Source organism: Ipomoea triloba, chromosome 2, assembly GCF_003576645.1.
Source record: "Ipomoea triloba cultivar NCNSP0323 chromosome 2, ASM357664v1".
Taxonomy (NCBI): Eukaryota; Viridiplantae; Streptophyta; class Magnoliopsida; order Solanales; family Convolvulaceae; genus Ipomoea; species Ipomoea triloba.
Genome location: NC_044917.1, coordinates 9,041,529 through 9,056,267, shown reverse-complemented (window position 1 = coordinate 9,056,267; position 14,739 = coordinate 9,041,529). Strand labels below are relative to the sequence as shown.

Genomic DNA, 14,739 nt, shown 5'->3' with positions numbered 1-14,739 from the left:
ACTGTGTTCGCACGATGGTGAAAAAACAGCGTACACCCAAAAAAATATATTCTGTTTTAATTGTTTAAAAAAAAGAAACTATTTAGAAGGTATATTTATTAATATAAATCATTCAAAAGAGAAAAAAGAAAAGAAAAGAAAAGAAAAGAAAATGAAAAGGAACACTAATTTTACACGAATATTATTCAATATATTTTACATTTATAATTATATTATATCGATACTTCAAAATTTTTACTTGTTAAATCCCCTTTCAAGTTACGACATCAATTTGCATTACTTAAAACAAAGTCTAAGATATCTGTTTGTTGGTACTACATATACTTACCAAAGTTTATCACTTTTTAAAAAAAATTATAATTAATTAGAGACAAATCAGACAATTAATGATGAAGACTATCATTTTGCTTAACCTTTACTTATTCCTGGTCCTACCAACTTAAGGCTTTTAATTACTCCGCATATATTTATATATGTTACTAGCCTGCTTCTTCCACTTTAACCTTTTCCTATCAAACAAAACCCAACCAAAATTCCATTTGCTTAAGACATATCAATATCAATTACTCCGTATATTAATAGATGAAAACAGTAATTTTACAATTGCTTATGCCACGTGATTTTCTCTTTAATAACACTTTTAAATACATGTCTTACAATAAAGGTAATCAAATAATCATTATTTCTCATTTAATTGCACAATCTATTTGTCACTATCTTTATTGATTAAAAAAAAAAAAAACCACAACCTCTTTTATGAGGTTATAGGGCACCTTAATTGACCCAATAACCCAAGCAATTGCACATGCAGGGAATTAGGCGTAGGAAATCAACATTTTGGAGGATATGAGGGATTAGAGGTGATCGAGAAGACTAAAAATCAGAACCACTTGTACGAAGCAAAGTATCTAGACTTGGCCAACTTATACCTACCACAATGATAAAACTAGGTGGTCGTAATTATCTGACAAGTCTATCGCTCTGCTTAATCGACCAACCACATTCACGTACTAACCAGAGTTTGTCTAAGTAAGCACCACTTGCCATTGGTTATCAAGATATTGCATGTAGATTTTAGTGTAAATAAGAATAGGTATCAGATGGCAACCAGGTGGGCGTGGGGGCAAGGTGTATACTCCTCGTCCCTGAAACCCCACCCCGTCAGGGAATAGAAAATTTTTCCTGTCTTTATCCTTGTACAGAATTTTCACAAATCGAGAATTCTTGCCTTGGGTCAACCCTATAGTCAAACTAGTAGTTTGATATATTTTTTTAATATCTAAGTAAAAAAATATATATATTCAATATTCAATTCTTGCTTCAAACTATCAAAGTTCAAATATTATTAGTCTAGACCAGTATTTAAGTCTCCAATTCTTCATGACTTATATATATATATATATACATACTTATTGCCTTATTGGCCTTCTTGCTTGGGGCATATATAGTTCTTATGGGAGACAGACCCTATATATATATTTATACAAAGAAAATTAGACAAATAAAGTAAAGCTAGGATGGATTTTATATCATTTAAAAGTATTTTATATATTAGTATTCATGAAATTCAGTTCAATTATACACCTCCTACCATAACCTATTTGGTTTAACTCCATGTTTAACAAATTAAACTAAAGAACCAAATTCTCACAATCAATTCAAGAATATGTTGCAATATAATGCATCAGTATCCCATCCAATAATAGTTTAAACTCATTTTTGGAGTAAATGAACATCAAAATAAATAGTCAGACAAAGAAGATGAGAATAGAGTAGGTGGTAACTAAGTGGTCCAAATTGCAAGGACAATGAAACCAAGAGACAAATGATTCATGAAATGCATGTGACTTTCCAAGGCAGTATCATGTGTTATACTTTAGTTTCTATAAATATGTCGAACAATTTTATTTATTTATTTATTTATTTATTTTGCCAGTGCTGACACAATTCACAAGTCGCAAGTATGTAATTTGTTGGTTGAATGGTAAAATTTATTACCTTCTCAATGTACTATATATCCCTTTTTATGTAATAATTGGTGCATTCAGAGTCATTTTCCTATTTTTTTTCTCAATTATTAAAAAAAAAAAAGAGATTTAAAAAATTAGAAAAAGATAAAGAATATGAAAGATTAATTAAGAGGAATTAATTTGATTAAAAAAATGAATAATCCGCGAAGCCGTGACTCCGTGAGTGTGTCTCTATACACACATGAATCAAATAAAAACATGCACTCAAGTGTGAAGGATAAGTGCACAATGTAAAATTAAAAAGTGCATACAATAATAAGTAAAACTGCACTAAAAAAATATGTGCACCTAATAATATGTAAATTGCAATTGAAGAAATGGTGTATTTTATAGTTTTGCATTCTATACTTTTAAAATTTACACGCTTTTTGAATTGCACTTTTATAAATATAAATAAATAAATATATATATATATATATATATATATATATATATATATATATATATATATATCATCTGATGCACTTTATAATTTTGTATGATACACTTTTCTATTTGCACATTCTTGTTTTAGCATTAGTTTTCACATGAACCGGCTCATATATATATATATATATATGCTCTCACATTTTTCATTTTTATTTTGACAAATCAATAGATGTGTTTTGACGGAACTCTCACATTATGAATGCTATGTATAAATAAATATTTTTAACCTAAAAAATTAATAAAATAATTATAATTTCAATATAAACTTCACACTTTTGAATATAAGACATGAAGAGTGATCAACAAATACATTTTAAAAGTTTATTAAACTATAAAAATAATAGTTAAAAATATCTAGGCACAGTCCGGACAAAACTTTAATCTTTATTTTTGTATAAAAAGTTATTATTATATTTTTACATGAATGCACTCATTTGTACTATAACACTGTTGGTTAATACATACGAGTGATTATATGATTTTCTAATAATGGATGGATTCCATAAATTTTTATTGTCAATCATAATCGTATTATTAAATCCAATGATTTAACAAGCAATCCTACCCATCAAAAGGTTAGGGATAACCGATTATCTATAAATATGCAATTAATCCTCTAAATTACAAAAGGCTTCAATTAAGCACTTAAAATTGAAAAAATAGTGCAATGAAATCTTTTTTTACCTGATATGATATTACATGTAAAGTAATTAGTTAGCGATGGCTTTGATGCCATGTTATGTCACATCATATTTTATATGGAGTAATATTTAAAATGTAAATGCCGATAATAATAATAACTATTTTTGAACACTGATGAATTAATGAATGGCCGGCAATTAAAATCATGGGAAAAGGGTCAAATAAGTCCCCGAACAATATCTGAAAAGTCAATTAGGCCCCTCAACTTTTAAAAAGTTCAATTAAGCCCTTAAACACGTTAAATTGAGTAAAAAAAACGCAAAAACCGGTAAATGGAGAACTCTGGTCGCTTTCAATGGAGAAGGCGAAACTGTTCAGGGGCTTATTTGACCATTTTCCCTAAAATCATTTTATATATATATATATATATATATATATATATATATATATATATATGTATATATATATATGCAACTCTAGAAAGCACCATCTTCTTTCAAATATGGAAGAAGACGGTGAGTGTTCTATTTTCTGTTTTGGAAAACGATGAGGGCCACTACGAATTGAAGGCCCATAAAATCGTTATTATTATTATTTTTATATAAATGCTGCCATGGTAGCTCTGAAAAGCACCCTCTTCCATTTGGAAAGAAGACAAGGGCCATTATGAATTAGAGGTCCTTAAAATTATATATATATATATATATATATATATATATATATATATATATATATATATATATATATATATATATATAGGGTAGAGTTATAGTGAAACCACTTGCTTAGGTAAAATCGTGAGATCAAATCTTGTGCATACATATAATATTTTTTTAATGGTCTAGATTGATTGACACACATACACACTTCGTTCGCAGACACTTAATCACCGTTCGCACACACTTCAATTTGAAATCTTAATCAATCTGGACCATTAAAAAATGTTGAGATCAAATCTTTTACATCAATTACCGTTCGCACACATTTAACTACCATTTGCACACATTTAATCACTGTCCGCACGCACTTAATAACCATTCGCACAAATTTTATTACTATTCGCACACACTTCAACTTAGAATCTTAAATCAATCTAGACCATTAAATTATTAAATAGATGCACAAGATTTGATCTCACGATCTTACCTAAACAAGTGATCTCATATGATCCTAACTCTGATCTATACACATATACCAGTGTTTATTAAATTCAAATTTCTATATATACACATCATGTTTTCATTAAATTCAAATTTCTATAACCTCCCATCAATTTCTAAACAACATATCCTTCAAATATTACTCTTTAAAATTATCAAACAAAGTCAGCTTAACTCATATAGAAGGGAGTGGGTTCGAGTCTCAGTGGAGGCGATTTTGGCTCTTTGTGCTTTATTAAGTTGAGAAAGTAGTTATGAACAGATACTACATTGTAATAGAGTCAATAGTATTCAAAAAAAAAAAAAAAAGTCAGCTTAACTCATACCTTGTATAGAAGTATTAGGTCACTGGATTACTCAACCCTTCATGTCCTTCTGTTCACTCAACTCTTCGAGAGATAGACTAAAAGCTAGGAGTCCTCCACTTGTTTTTCTAATAATTCTACACAATATATCGAGTTTGGCTAACAATTGTTTAATAATTTATCTAGAGCTTTGCTCTTCCTGGACGGGTAATATACTAATATGTTTAGAAAGCTATGTAAAAGACATAAGGATTTTTCAGTAAAAACTTTGATGATAGAACTGAACTGATAATTTTATTCAAACAAGAGACTCTTTATATAAAAAAAACCTCATAGGAAGATTACAAACTTTCTACAACTTCTAATAGGTAACTACTAAGTTACAAAAAAAAAAAAAAAAAAGTCTTCAAACTTATTACGTACACACTAGTACAATAAGATAAGATCTAAGTTATTTCAAATAGTAAAATAAGATAAGATCTAAGGATAATAAGATAAGATCAAGTCTCTTTATTTTAACCTTCTTACATTTTTATCTTCTTGCTCCATTATATTGTTAATAAAACATTTTTTATTGGTCTTCTTTTGTCACCGTATCCAAGTTACTACTAATGAAAGCTCAATATTAACAAGTATTAATGAAAAAAGATCCCAAGAGATAGAAATAAAATTCAATCAAAGATCAATAGCAAAGTATTATCAGCAATCAACAAGTTAAAAAAATAAGAAATACATGGAATATGGTATAATTCAAAAAGCTGATACCTGAGGGCCGGGGTGCCAAATTGCCACGACATTGCTAGTAGGTGGCAAAAGGGGTGATTGGGATTTGGCAAATTATTGCTGGCCTGGGAATGGGATGTTAAAGCAAAGGACAAGACATGTTTGGTCCAAACAAGCATTAATTTATTTAGTTTATTGGGACAATTGGGCAGTCAGCACCAAAGCAGAAACCAATTTCAATTATTATTAAATGCCCACAACTACTGAAATGATAGCATGCAAGGCAACACAATTAAGCAAAGCAATTAGGATATGATCCATTATTATATTAAAACATAACATGAATTTGAGTACTAAAACACTATACAATATAATCCAATTATCTCAACTTACAAACTACTCCTTCCTAGCTTATAACAAAATAAAATATATTAAATAAGAGTAGATCAGAGTTTATTTGATGCACACTATTGGATAATAATTGTAAATTTTTCTTGTAAAAATATATTATTAAAAGATTCTGAGTTTATTACTTTAGTATTCTCAATAGGTGTTGATGGGTTAGTTCAACACTCTACAAACTTGATTAGGGTTCCAAGGGAAGATTTGTTAGTTTTTCATTTTTTTCCAATAAGAATTCTTCTAATATTTACCAAGTTAATATTAAAATTGAAATTATGATATTTTTTTTAAATTAAGAAGCTAATTCATTTAATCATAAGCTGAAACGATTACAAAAAGGTTCGATGGAATGGTGTATTATTCCTTACAGTCAAGTCAGATATAGAAACAAACTCCCTACCAATGTTACAGAGAACTTGATTCGCATACTGTTTTAGACATTTGAAGCTGAATCCGTTAGAGGAATTTAACGCTTCTTTAATATCATTGATGAATTGATCAAACGTAGTCAAGACTAACTTTGGTTGAAAAGTCTTGCACACCACATGAGTATCTATTGTCATTCTTCCGTTCATTGACAATATTTCCATCGAGTTGAACTGCAGCGTGACCAATTTTTATGTTTCACACTTATGAAAAAAGAACTCGCCAAAAGAAACCAGAGGAAAACAAACTCGTCACACGAACGAGAGAAAAACCCATAAAACCACAGACACAAAAGAAAAAGGAAGCAGTAAACCACCTCTTGAACTTTATTTTACGGATCCACTAAAATTAAAAACCACCGCTTTATCCAGATCTGACAGATTCCTTAAACTTTGGAACTTTGAAATTTTGCAACTTCCTTGAAGGGTGATGGCTAAATCGGCAGTGGATGTTATATATGAAACTAAAAAACAAAATACAAAAAGAAATAGGAGACCGCCGACCAAGGACACTGCTGACACGAAGCTCTGTTAAAGCAAGGTTTCGAGAGACAGAAAGAGTCTAATGCTAGGGTTTCAAGAGTTGGAAGAAGTAACAAATTATGGTTGTTTTTAAATACATTAAAAATATCAAAGTTTTAAACAAACAGAGATACAAGAAACGATGTCTATTGACTTTTTCGGTTTGAGTCGATCAGTCATAACCTAAACTTGTTTACCTCCGACTTTGTGGTCCATTGCCGCCTAAGGTCACAGAATACGTTTCACTCAGAGCGCATTTTTGGGTAGCGATTGCGAACTTTAATTTTTCGTAAATCAAAAGATACAATAAAAAGAGTTATATTAATTGATTATGACTTACATTTAACATTTAGGTTATTTTGTGTGAAAAAAGGATATAAATTAGTGATAACTATTCACAAATTATATTTTCCATTTACGTAACAACATACTCCTTAATTTAACAATTCTTCAATTAAATAAAAAAAAACTCTAAAATGTTAACCAATGATAAATCTTAGAGAGTATTCAAAGCATTTCACCACTCCAATAACCTATCCAATTGCAAAAATTTTAATGGGATGATGAATAGGAATTTAGTTGTAGCTAGTATAATTACATTAGAAAATTATCATGAGAAGCTTATGAGATTGGAGTAACACATCAATTTCAATCTTATTGTTACCTTTTAATCATTTTAGTCTTATCATTTTCTCAAATGCAACATAAGTATGGGTAGTATATTTGGACCATTTGGTCCTGTAATTATTTAAAACTCCTACATAAAATTAAAGGTCCATTTTTAGGTGTAACAAAATTAATCAACCTGAAGGGTTTCTCTTATCATCCAAAAAAATAAAATAAAATTAATCATTAATAGTAATTTTGCCATCTAGGTCCACTTGACGAGGCTTTCAAATTTGTTAAATTATCCAACAAAACTTTTAGCACATAATTAAATTATGACTCAATGTTGTGTCTTGTTGAACATATAATATATAAACATAAATGTGCAATTTAACTATCAGTTTAGACTTTTAGTTGAGATGATTACATGCTTTAATTTGGTATCAGAGTCAACCCATACCAAAGGTCATGAATTCGAATTTTCGTGTCACCCGATAAAAATTCCTTGACTAAATGAAAATGATGGTTTATAACCACCACCCGAGACGATAGCTCCATGCATCCAACCTCCAACCTACATTAACCTCTTCTTCCCCCGATGAGGAATAAGGAAAAGCAGATTTTAAAATGTCTCGAACTAATAATGTCTATATATTTCGACCAATTATCATATATCTTAATCATAAGAGGATTAGAGATTGAATTTAAGGACCCTCACCCAAACATTGTAGCAATAATGGAGTACAAAAGCCTTGGCATATTTTGGATGGAAATTCATATATAAATGGACCGATTTGAAATATTATACATAAATGGATGAAAATACCCTTAGAAATTACACAATCAGCCATGTTTTAGCCCGATGAGTGATTGACATGATCAATTTTGACACAAAAATAATAGTCGTTGATGAAAATTGATAGTAATTACACACGCAGATCAAAACTGTCATTTTAAAATGCTTGTGGGACCAAAATTGATATTTGGTCTTTTAAATTTGAATAATGCTACATTATATTCTCCTACAAAACTTACTCACTAATACATTCACTACAAGTGTTATTATTCTATTGAATTCTTTTTATTTGTGTTTAATTATTATTATGTGAATTTTTTATTAATGAGCCGGTCAATTATAGTGTTATTTTAAAAAAAATGAATTGAGAAATAGTGCAATTGTTATACCATGAGCTAGGGTTCATATTGCATTGTGAATCCTGATACAAAAATTTTGTATCTTCAATTATCACATTTTGTATCTACAATTAACATTTTTTGCACATGTAAACAAATAATTTAATAATTACTGACACATAATATAATAGCTACATGTGCAAAAATTGTATATTGCATGTACAGAATGTGTCAACTACATATACAAAATTTGAAAGTTATTTTTGAACGAGGGTCTAGTGGTCTACAATACAAGGTAGACATGATCCATAGTATAATTTATCAAAATCGTAAATATTATGTACTCCCTCCGTCCCATTTTATGTGTCTGGTTCGGTTAACGAGGCTTGACTGGAGTTATTTTTAATTTAATTTTTCATAATATTAAGTTTAGTATTAATATACAAAATTTATATATTTAGAAACTACACTACAAGTACTATTAAACACAAAAAATCAAATTTAAATATAAGTAACAAATAATAAAGAAAATAGACAAAGAAGAAAGAGTTAGTATGACTAATGAATAGTAAGTATGACACATAAAATGGAATAGAGGGAGTAGTAATTTTGGGAAAGTAAAATTTATTAAAAAGAAGGAAAAAGTGTCAAATAGGCCACTGAACTTATCGCTTTTGTGCAATTAGGTCATTGAACTTAAAAAGTGTGCAATTCAACCATCAAACGAGTAAAATATGTGCAATTAGGACATTTTTTTAAAAATTTTTTAATTCAATTTGAGTTAAAAACATTTCAATATTGACTCCCAACTAATATGGTAGAAGAAAATGTCATTTTTAATACGTATATGTTAGTAATATAATCGGATTTTACTAAAAAAAATTTGTAAAAATGGTTCAATTGCACACATTTTGCTTGTTTGATGGTTGAATTGCACACTTTTTAAGTTTAATGGCCTAATTACACAAAAGTGATAAGTTCAGTGTCCTATTTGACACTTTTTCCTAAAAAGAATTACAGTACAGTTATTATGAGTAAGAAAGAAAGAAAGAAATATGATTTAATGAAGATGTGAATTATACTTTTCCAAATATATATTATATTCATCAATTTGGTGAATGGAAGGAGAATCAAATATTATGATTGGCATTTGCAAATGCAAATAAAAATTAGAAAACACTTCAATTCTCACGCGCACCAAAAGACATCAGGCCATCACGGGCTCAGTCCAAGTCATTCAATAAAGCAATGGGAGAGAGAGAGAGAGAGAGAAAGACCCCCTGAATTCCGGGGCTATATCAATTTCAAGCTGTCTCACTATCTCTGCTAAACCAAAGGATTACTGGGTTTTTTTTTGTTTTGTTACAAGCTATATAATTTATATACCTACCAATTAGAAGCAAAGATCATAGTAGAAATTCAAGATCCAATTTTTAATTTGCCAATCCGGAAAGGATAATTGGTAGAAAGATGACAGCTTTGCTACAGTGGCAAAGAGGGTGAATGAGTAGGAATCATGTGATCTATGCTTCTACACTGATTCTGCTTTCTCACTATATTCTTCTCCTCCTCCTCTCTCTCTCTCTCTCCCCCCTCAGGCTTCATAGCACCCAAAATTCTCACTTTTTAATTGTGATTTTTCTGGGTGGTGTTGGGATATTTTTCTTGTTTTAAGGTTCCTTCTTGATGTTCAATGGCTGCAAGTGCTTCAAGGTTCATCAAGTGTGTGACTGTTGGTGATGGGGCTGTTGGCAAGACTTGTATGCTTATTTGCTACACCAGTAACAAATTCCCCACTGTGAGCCTCACTTTCTTTCCTCTTCTAAGCTTTTCTTGATCCATGCGAATTTCCCCCATTTATTCTTGTTTTATGATTCTAAAATAGGCCTATTTCTGTCTGGACTTGTATCTTATTTTATACGGAGTAGTATACAATGATTGATGATGCCTTTATGTTTGTGGGTTTGTAGCTTTTTCTGTTTCTCTTTATTTTATAGGGGAAGAATCAATACTTCTTTCCCTCATTCTCTTGTATAAAATTCCTGGGTTTTGCACTTTTTATTTTTATAATTATTATGTGCATATTCTTGGAGTGCTGATTTTGGATCATGGTATGAAGAGAATAGATTCTCCGGACTCTCCCCAAGAAATGGAAAGAATTGACTAAATTATTAATAATTCATGTAGAATAGTCAAGCTGTTTTCTTGAGTTCTTCCCAAGAGTCTTAATTGTTCAGTCTTTGTGTTTTTTTTTTTTTTGGGGTTGAAATCAGGACTATATTCCAACTGTATTTGATAACTTCAGTGCAAATGTGGTAGCTGAAGGAACTACAGTCAACCTAGGTCTTTGGGATACTGCTGGTAAGGTTATGTTTTGCGATTAAGTACGGTTCAATTTCCTTTTCTTCTTCAGCAGATTTAACTACAAGATCTTGTAACAATGGTGTTCTAGCCACTTAAAAAGTAAGATAAATATGGAAGTGAGAGTAAATTTATAGCTTTTGCTTTTTGATCCTGTTAATTATTAGGACAAGAAGATTACAACAGATTGAGGCCCTTGAGCTATCGAGGAGCAGACGTGTTTGTTCTAGCGTTTTCATTAGTCAGTCGTGCAAGCTATGAAAACATACTCAAAAAGGTGCAAATTTATGGAAATTATGCTCATGTTTTTTTTTTTTTTTTTTTGGGTCCAATGGTATCTGGCCTATAAATTGCTGATAGACAACTTTTTGGTCAGTGGATCCCTGAACTTCAACATTTTGCTCCTGGTACTCCAGTGGTTCTGGTTGGCACAAAACTAGGTATGTGAAGAAGGAAACGTTTAGCTTTCATTTTCATTCATTTACTGTTCTTGCAGGTGTATCAAGCTGACAGCATTGTTTACCATTCTCGCACTCTACTTCTACGTTTTTCTTCTTGACATTAATATGAAATTCTAGTGATTTTTTGCTGGAAATAACACTTGCAACTTTAGTTGTGAGATTCTTCAGTTCCTCTGTCCAGCAAGGGGGCAGTCATGATGAAGTATAGAATGTACTGGTAAAAAGTAAATATGATAAGGTGAAGCATAATTAGTTAAAGGTGTCAAAATGTCAAACTTGAGCCTGTTAGAGAGTCCTGGATTTTTACTGATTCATGATACTATTGAAACTACAATTCTACTCCGGCTAAAAGTGTTTATGTTGTCCTAATTTTCTTTGCAGTTTCTTATCTTAGAGTAATTATTTTTATATGGTCAATTTATTACCTAATTCTAAAGCAAAACATTCCAGATAAGGTTCCAATAATACTACCTTGTCTCAAATTGTATGTCCATTTGTGCCTTTGTGGGGTACTTAGTGTAGCTCAATGATGAAGCAGGATTGCCTATGCGGTCCATCTTTGCAGTTATCTTTTGGTCTTCTGTAATTTTAAAATTTAAGAAAAAGCAAAAATGTAGAATAGCCTCCAACACAGGTAACACCAATCTACCATGTACTCAAAGAACAATAGATATAGGACCTGTTTGGTAACATAGTTAGCTTATCAGCCAATTTTGGCTTATTTGACCATTAGTAGCTGTTTGACTTGGTTAAACAATCAATGAGTGTTTGGTTAATTAGTTTTTTTGTAACAGCATATTGCTCCAAAATGCTAAAATTCAAAAAGTTGTTCAACGCAGCTTTTTCGATAAGTTTTTTGAGAAAGTCATTTAGCATGTAATTAGCTATTAGCTAACAGCTAATTTACCAAACACTTTTCTACAATCAGTTAATGTATTAACGAGTCAAACCCACTAACCCAATCAGCTAACAGCTATTTACCAAACACCCCATAATCAAAATTCCAAGCAAAAGAAAATGATCTATCATTCTCTCTCCAAGATAAATATTGTGAGAAAGAAATGGTGTTCAACATCCTGGTGGTGGTGGGGGTGGCATATTTTAGAGATGTTTGTTCCAATTCTGAATAAAAAGCATCTCAATAGACACAACTCATTGTAAATGCATAATGAATGAGCTAATTCATTTACATATGTAATGAATAGTGTCAGCTCATTCAATTCACTGTGCATAGTAAACGTTTTTTTTTTATTTTTAAATACCTATCTCAGCTTTCATATAAGTTAAAGCTTCAATTACTTGAGAAAGGAATACCTACATTTTGCAGATGATCATGAATGACACATAACTAAGAACGGCGAGATATTGTTGTAGCTTAGATTTCTTGGGATTTAGATTTCACACACCAAACAATGTTTTGAATGATTCTTCATTGCATGCTAACAAAACAAGTTGATATGTCAACTATCCTTAGAGTTAAGATTCTGTAGACTGTAATACCAATTCAAAAAATCAACTAGACTCAATTTAGTTTCTCGTCTATAGACAATAATTGTGATTTATGTGTAAGAAGTTATTTCCTTTTCCATCTCTACATTTTCTCATGAACCAGTTTGATATAAGCCTATAAATATGGAGAGTAATTCATGTTGAGCATATAATATATAAACATAAATGTCCCGTTAGTTTAGATGGAGCATATGCTTCAATTTAGTATTAGAGTCAACCCCATGCCAAAGGTCATGGGTTCGTATCTCCGTGTCACCCGATCAAAAGAGACTATGGTCCACATGTTTCTTGGAGCCTGTCAGAAATAACCGACTCGCACACGTGAGGGGGCGTGTTTTGCATATAATATATAAACATAAATGTGCAATCCAACTATGAGCTTAGGCTTTTAGTTGAGATGGAGAACATGCTTCAATTATTCATAAATTGTTACTTCCTATGTGATAGTATGATTGCAGTAGTTGGTAGTAATAAATTTGTGTATTTGCTTAGATGGTAGATATTCTTTTTTTGTTTCTGAATTCTGCAGTTAATGCTTTTATTTGGTGATTGAATAGATCTTCGTGAGGATAAGCATTACCTAGCGGATCATCCTGGATTAGTTCCCGTGACCACTGCACAGGTCCAGCTTCATTTTATTCGTGAACAATTACGAGATCTTATTTTAACATGTAATAGGACAATGACAGTTTGTTCTTATTCAGGGAGAGGAGCTCCGCAAACAAATTGGTGCTGCCTACTATATTGAATGCAGCTCTAAAACTCAACAGGTTGGTTAAATAGCAACGCCTTTTGCAATCTCCTTTTTTTTTCTGGAAATATCAACGGATCAAACAAATCAGACACTAACTGTTAAAAATAAATGCATTTTGGCTGCCCAATTCTCTCTTTAGTTTCCTAGGAGCACACCTTGTGCAGACGTTTTTTTAGGGACAGCTCAGTAAAATTTCCTGCCCCATTTCCTCAACTCTCGTAGTAATGGTTGCTCGAAATTTTGTATTTTACAACTTTCTACACTGATGTTAAAAGTGAGCCCAACTTCAATGTAATGTACATTACAGAATGTGAAAGCGGTTTTTGATGCTGCAATCAAGGTTGTTATCAAGCCACCGCAGAAACAAAGTGAGAAGAAGAAGCCACGTCGAGGATGTCTTGTGTAAGAAACTTTGTTGTTGAACTCTTTTAAGTAATGCATTTCTACGTCTAATATGATTTGATTAATCATGTGCCTCACTGAATCCCCATATGTTTTGAGTTTCTGGGTGCGTTGCATTCTCATCTATGTTGATCTTTGGCAAACTTGAATTGCAGAAATGTTCTGTGTGGTCGAAAGCTCATCCATTGAGGCATTGTGTTTGCAGTGTAGAGGCCTTGGCATGATGATTCATCAACCCTGTCAATTTTCTACCAGTATTTAATTATTTATTTCAGCTTATTATATACATAGATAGATCATAGCTGAAGTCTGAAGATACAAAACCTATGAGGTTCGCCAAACTTGATTGCTAAAAGCTCATCTCATCTAATGTTTAATGTTTAAGCCTTTCTCTTCTGTGCTGAAAATTTCAGCCTGTCCCATCTTTTTTTTTTTTAGAGGATTGTTGATGCTATGCCAGTTCTGGTCACTGTTTTACTTCTGGGTAAAAGAATCAAAAGCAATACTGTGATTAGGGTAGGGTATTTTGGTCATTTGGATTACCATGTGAAAAAGATTAGTGAATTGATAAATCACTTTCAAATATATTGTTTCAATGGACTTATGGTAGTAAGTTAATGAATATGTAGGTAAGTTGATAGATCTATAATATTGACTTTAACTAAATGACCCCTAATGACCATTGGTTTGCAAAAGTAGAAATTTTTTAGTTTCAATTCTTCAAATGTAAGAATTTTGTTTTTTTACCATTTGGTTGATGAGAAAATGCATTCTTGTTGCTTCAATTGTCCAAATTTGCTAAAATTAATTCCAAAATCACCTCAAGAATGGAACCTGTTTGTATTCCTTTCTATGGAATTTAAATTCAATTCCA

General features: G+C 31.1%; 1 protein-coding gene across 1 annotated transcript; it reads left to right on the top strand.

Moving 5' to 3' along the window:
* The first annotated feature begins 9,592 nt into the window (after positions 1–9,592).
* Positions 9,593–14,285, top strand: LOC116009816 (rac-like GTP-binding protein ARAC8). The gene is made up of 8 exons (XM_031248953.1): positions 9,593–10,176; positions 10,652–10,739; positions 10,907–11,016; positions 11,116–11,179; positions 13,267–13,331; positions 13,414–13,479; positions 13,771–13,865; positions 14,021–14,285. Exons 1-8 carry the CDS (start codon positions 10,072–10,074, stop codon positions 14,052–14,054), a joined length of 627 nt encoding a protein of 208 aa, XP_031104813.1. The 5' UTR covers positions 9,593–10,071; the 3' UTR covers positions 14,055–14,285.
* Positions 14,286–14,739: the final 454 nt, after the last annotated feature.